Below are 6,762 nucleotides of genomic sequence, written 5' to 3'. Positions count from 1 at the left end.
TGCTCCCTTCCCCCCCCCCCCCCCCACTTCACAGCCCACTGTACCTATCCCCCCCCCCAAAGAAAAACATCGGCGAACGAAACTGCGGTAGCTACAGCCACTGTACGATGAGTAGTTATTTATTACAGCTGACAATGATGATGCAAAAATGAATGAGTCTCTTCCAAATGCTCCACCATCAGATACAAACTCATACTGGAGATTGCCACCCGCGGTTATTACAGCTGACAATGATGATGCAAAAATGAATGAGTCTCTTCCAAATGCTCCACCATCAGATACAAACTCATACTGGAACGAGATTGCCACCTCTTTGCATAGTGTTGGGAATTTAGCCTGTGGCACCGCACTACCAGGCGCACTCAAGCATTAGATATCAGACTGAACGGTGGCACTGCTTAAATCACGGAGAAATATCCCAGCCGGCCCCGAATATAACTTGATACGACGAATTATCAGACGTCAAGTGAAGCGACCCACAATTCGTGTCCCTGGATTTCCAAGGCGCTTTTGACTCGGTTGGCCGGTCTGTTCTGCTTGACACGCTGGCCCACCAAGGAATGTCCCGGAAGTTCGTGAACATAATAAGCCATTCGTATTCCCAGACTTCCAGACGCGTGAGAGTATACGACGAGCTCTCGAAAAGCTTCCGCACACAAAGTAGTGTCTGTCAGGGATGCCCACTCTCCCCATTCCTGTTTAGCTTTGTGATCGATGAAATCATGAGACGAACTCTGGAAGGTCTCCAAAACCCCGGTGTTTAAACAGCCTGTGACGAAAACCTTGTCAATCTGGAATATGCAGACGACATCGTTCTCATCTTCGAAGAGGAGAAGGCGCAAGCATTCTTGGATGAACTGACCAGTCATCCTCTCCTTTGATATACACTTTGCACCCACAAAGTGTAAGGTCATGCAGTCACTGAACACGCCACTTACAAACCGTGGGTAAGCACTCGAAGTTGTGAAGCGTTTTACGTATCTTCGAAGTTGTATTATTTCCAACTGTAGTGTGACGGATGAGGTCTATGCACGAATCTGCAAGGCTCGAATGGCGTTTGCTAATTTGGGACACTTATAACGTCAAAGTGGTGTATACCTGAATCTCAAGGGATATGTGAATCAAGCTACAGAGCCGGCTATTTTGTTGTATGGTTGTGAGATGGCTTATTCGAGCAGTGGAACTGAGACGTCTTCAGGTGTTTGACAATCATAGTTTCAGAACCATACCTCGTGTGGGCTGATGTTGGCGAATCCGTAACGAAGCAGTTAGAAAGCCAGTTTTCGGTTGTGCAACGGATACCTCCATTGAAGACTGTGTCCAGAAGCAGAAGCTGTGTTGTCTGGGACATGTGTTGCATATGCCTAGCCATCATTGGCCGAAGAGAGCGCAGAGGGGTAGCCAATCCGTGACTTGAGAGAGGGATATGAAAGAAATCACGAAGCGTTTGGGTGCTGTCGGTGCTACACGCCTCTCAGGATGGGGACCGCGTGACTCCCACTGCACCTGGTTGGAGACGCTGCAAGATATGTCTGCCAACCGAAGTCAGTGGCGATCTTATTGCCAGTTTCTATCTAGATTGCCTGAATGAGTGCTTGGAGTGTAGGCACCCCGAAATGATCGTAATAAGCCAGCACTGGGTACCTTTCCGGTCCAACTTTATTCTTTTCTTCACAATAAGGCTTTCAAATAAATCATGGTTGTACGGCAGCAAAGCATCCGTGTTGAACACTGATGTCATGCTATCGATGATGATGAGGATGAGCTCTTCTTGGATCTGACCCCGTGGTAATGTAAACAATACTAAATAGCCTAAATAATTACGCCTCATGGTTCGGCGTAGGCTTTACATCGGGAAAGTGTAAAGTGCTACTGCAAGATTGGGTGGGCTCGAAGCTTAGCCTTATGTTTGCGGATGAACCGATTGAGGTAGTAGACAAATTTGTTAACCTGGACAGCTGTATCAGTCCCGGTGGTCTCACGAAAGATGAAATTTCCATCCGGATTAGGAAAGCCAGAGCAGCTTTTGTGAACCTGCGTCACCTGTGGCGTAGGCGTGAAGCCAGCTTATCCGTCAGGGATCGGGTTTGCAATGCTGCGGCGCGCCCCATATTACGATACGGATCAGAGACCTAGCCGCTGCGCGCCGAGGACGTCAAAAGACTTTCAATGTTTGACCATCGATGTCTTCTGAGCATTACCCGAGTTTGGTCGGAACACCGGATAAGCAATGCTGAAATAAGCCGAATGGTATTTGAAAGAAATAACTCACTCTAGACAGATGAACTGGTCACACTACATAGGTTGCGCTGGCTTGGCCACGTGCTGCGTATGCCAGTCGACCGAATCCCTCGAAGGGTTTTTTTCGCTCAAACACATGAAGGGTGGAAACGAGCCGGGGGAGGTCAAACAATGACTTGGCAGCGAAGTATGAAAGCCATTACCAGCAAACCCAACTGAGCTGGTCATTGCCCTTTTCCTGGATGAGGATCTCGGGACACATAAATGGTTAGAGACATTGTCAGACATGGCCCAGTCGCGCTCGTGCATCCAGGCTATTGCCTTCAGTGCATAGCTCCCTTCTCAATGCTCCACTTAGCAGTCCACTGACAATGCTATATTTACGCACCAACTTATCAGCTCTCGCCCCCAGTGCGCAGCTACCTACTCCACCTCCCCAAATCATCGGTGAAGGAAACTGGCAGCTGCAACCACTGTGTGACAAGCACGCGGTTCTTACAGCTGAAAATGAGAATGATGAGGATCTGCCGTTGTGCTTCCGATTCGAGGAGTAATATTATCTCCAGTCATACCATCGGAACTTAGACGGCTACCCAGGTAAACAACTCTATTTACCACGTCGATTGGCTCGCTATCACGCATGGAATTTGGGTCTGATACTACCCAGTCATGTAGCAGCACTTTACATTTGGCAGGTGTGAAGCGCATGCAAAACCGTGTGGCAGAGTTATTAAGGTTAGTTAAAAAGCACCCACCTCAACGCCAGAACAACAGTCCGTTGGAGCATACGCTGACTCTACAAACAAGAACCGTTTTATACATCGAAAATCATTGATCTTTGTTGAGCTGGATAAATGGACGGTTCAGAGACGACCATTTACTGGGACCCACTCCAGCAGAGCACTTGCAGCTCCCACGCGATATATATCATGTCATCACTTCTCGATTACCGGACGTACGGCAATAATTCTTGCTTTTCTGAGACGCATAACCACGCCTTAGTCTTGTATGCGAGTTTCTTAGACAAAGCATGCATCAATTTTAGGGGAGTATCAGTTTTGAGCGAGCACTGCTAATTCGACAGAGTACGGACGTTAAAAGCCCCAATGTAGAATAGATCTTATGGATTCACCAAAGTGTCATCTTGTCTACTTGGAATAGACAGATTGGAACATAAATTACATTTGAGATGACTGAAAACCAAACGATGCAGTGTTACGTGGAATCCGACAGCGACAACAGGTTACAGCTCCCACTTAGGCGCCGCTACGGCCGAAAATCACACGACCAAGGCGATTGGACAAAAGAACGGTCAACTTTCCAGTCCATCATATAGGCGAGCTGTGATTGGCCGAAGGTCCGCGCCCACAGCCACTTCTGATCCAGTATCTTCCCAGTGTCGATGGGTGTTGGGTCTTATTCATGGACACTTCCCGTAGCCTCCAACTTTAAAAGCCCTCACCACGAGGCAGCAGACACTAGGATTTGCCTGGCCTACCACTCCTGGAAATGACTCAATATTCAAGGATTGAGAGAGTGGCGCACAAATCGGGGCTTTTGCCCAAGCTTCTCAGGTCGGGTGTGTTCTCTTCGCTCAGCTGCTCCCGTTATTCTGAAAGGCACATGCGAAAAAGGTGAAGCATTGCTATATACGCCGGTCAGACGTCAGGTGTTAATGATCACCGTGGGGAGATATCCAAAGCCGCACATGACGCCAGGACTACTTCCTGCATTAAAAACCAGCCAGCAACTTTCAAGCAGTGGATCTCTGATGGAGCCACGGTGACCCATGCTTCAAAAAATTTAGTGCATCATTATTTCTCCTCAAACCCTTGTGTCTTGCGTTTAGGCCCTTCGGCAACTTTTGCACTGCGGATCATAAAAATCCTCCTGCCTAAGCTGGAGAGGTCTTGGACTCAACATGTCGCCACACCTGCATGATGCCGCGCGGGAAAACTACCATCCCCACTGGATTTGTTTATCACCAGCGAAAGACACTTTGATCAAGTTTCAATTGTCACTCCACTGAGACGTATTGACAACTGTGTGCTGACGCTTAATTTCATCAGACACTGCGCCAGAAATCTTGAAAATCAAAAGTCTACTCGAAACGTCTGCTGTGCATACTTCTCAGGAGGGTGCAGCTTTCGTGATAGATTTTAACAGGAACCAGCTTCAATGGAGGAGTTACATTGGACCACTGTTTGAAAAATCCACGAGGACGACGCCATGCTAGTCCCGAGGAAACTAGCACACAGTCGGGTGGACCAAAATCTGCCTAAATTGATTTGACGTTCTCCGGAAAATAGGTCAAAAACATTTTTCAAAACGATACCTACATGTGACACGGAGGACGAGATGGAATTCCATACAATGTGGAACCACTGAAAGTCAGGCCTCCGCCAGCAGAAGATGCGCAAAAATGCCACGACATTAGACATCGAGGAAAAAATGTGTTGCCTGAATACACGGGAAACCTCCCCATCCACCTTGGCGGACAGACAGTTGGCTACCGAGAGTGACCAACCACTGGTACTTGAAGTATACGGGGAACGGCATTCATGCCTATATTCCACCTTAGTGGCCTTGTCACATCCAAGCCATAGAAGACCCAACTATAAGCGCCCTCTAACCAACTCGGTCCTTACGGAGAGGATATTCATCAATTCTCGTAAAAGAGACCCCGTCAACTCACTGAGACCAGAAGAAGTCCATTCAATTGAAGGAAAAGCAAAAATGCCACGACATTAGACATCGAGGAAAAAATGTGTTGCCTGAATACACGGGAAACCTCCCCATCCACCTTGGCGGACAGACAGTTGGCTACCGAGAGTGACCAACCACTGGTACTTGAAGTATACGGGGAACGGCATTCATGCCTATATTCCACCTTAGTGGCCTTGTCACATCCAAGCCATAGAAGACCCAACTATAAGCGCCCTCTAACCAACTCGGTCCTTACGGAGAGGATATTCATCAATTCTCGTAAAAGAGACCCCGTCAACTCACTGAGACCAGAAGAAGTCCATTCAACGATCTTGAAGGAAAAGTTGCTCACACTAGCAAAGCATTTCTACCTAATGTTTCGTCACTCGCTCGACGAAGGCAAAATTCCTTCCGCCCGGAGGGAAGCAACTGTCACGTCAATTTACAAAATTAGTGACCGGCCATCGCCCGGCAGCCACAGGCCAATTGGCCTCACTAGTGTGCCGTACAAGTTGGTGGAGCCCACCCGGAGGCGAGCCGTCCTAGATCAATTTACTATCAACAATCTGATGTCCTCAGTACAACGCGGACTCCTCCCAAAGTGTTCTTGCGTGACGAACATGCTTGCACTTATGGACAGCAAACTGAAATCTTGAAATTCAAATGCCATTGCGATCCAAATGGATGTAGACGCTGTAAAGCAGTTTTCGTTAGACTGACACTCTCCTTAGAATGATGAAAAGTCCGTACATACGTCATCTGGAAGAAACTCAGCAAACGCCTTCACCACGCATGGTGAGCATGGAGCAGAAGACATTGCGAGTATAGATACCAACAAAAATTTGGGTGTCTGGCTCACGGTAAACATTTCCTTCCCATCGCGCCACGAAAAATCGGCTGAAAAGGCGTTCATCATTCTTTGAATTTCTTGGCGCATCTTCCCCTCTAGTACTCGCGTTAACTTCAGAATGATCTATGGGGCCTACGTAGGGCTCCGATAGGCCAAAGACTGTCTAGACAGAGATAGCCCTCGCTGGGCGTAGTCAACGAACTAATACTTACTTACGTCCTGTTTGAACAACGTTTGGCCAACAAATTTTCCCCATAAATCTAACCAACGCACTGCAGGGATGCGGTATGAGGATTCGCATGCATAGGGTGCACGCATTTATTACGCAACAGTTTTTCTCATTTCGGGTAATTGCTGCACGGGAAACTCTTCCCGTCAGTCGTTTACGCTGCACCTTATACCCACTTCAAAACACTTACAGATGCCTGCTTAGTTGAGTTCTTATGCTTGCAAGACAACAGTCTCGCGCTAAGAAATCAAACAACAATGATTCTTTTTTGCTTTTGTCTTTCAGCGAACGGAAGCAGCGGAACGACAAGCTGAACGACCCAAGAAGCTCGCGCACAAGCCTTGGTTTTGGGTGTCACACCGTGAATCCCTGAAAACGTTTACCCTGTAAGCCAAGCAGGTCAACATGCTTACCTAGCTTGCTGAAACATTTTAGCCTGCTGCCTGACCATAGCAGGTTTTCAATATCTAGACCCGGCCATGAAGTTAACCTCCCAGTTGCTGTCCACCCGCTTCCAGCTGATTACCTCTGGCGATCCAGAGTCAGCTCCGATAGGCTGAGAAGGTCCGTGTCCACCGGGGCATCAGCCGATAATCACATCTGTTTGATTGGTCTGGGAGCGTGCGCGAGGGCATCCCACAGGAAGGAAGCCGACTATAATAATAATAATAATAATAATAATAATAATAATGTTTATTCCCAACTTGGGGGTGGAGTACCGTCTGGCATGATCGCA

General features: G+C 47.8%; 1 protein-coding gene across 1 annotated transcript in view; it reads left to right on the top strand.

The window, feature by feature from the left end:
* T265_09222 (hypothetical protein) overlaps nt 1-373 on the top strand; it is a gene marked incomplete at both ends in the record, with an annotated part of 4,157 nt that extends 3,784 nt beyond the window's left edge. Inside the window, one exon of the mRNA XM_009175241.1 lies at nt 129-373. Coding sequence (XP_009173505.1) covers nt 129-373 — 245 coding nt within the window. The remainder of the gene's footprint in view (nt 1-128) is intronic.
* Nucleotides 374-6,762: the final 6,389 nt, after the last annotated feature.

Source organism: Opisthorchis viverrini, assembly GCF_000715545.1.
Source record: "Opisthorchis viverrini unplaced genomic scaffold opera_v5_265, whole genome shotgun sequence".
NCBI lineage: Eukaryota > Metazoa > Platyhelminthes > Trematoda > Opisthorchiida > Opisthorchiidae > Opisthorchis > Opisthorchis viverrini.
This window is presented reverse-complemented; position numbering and strand designations above follow the sequence as displayed.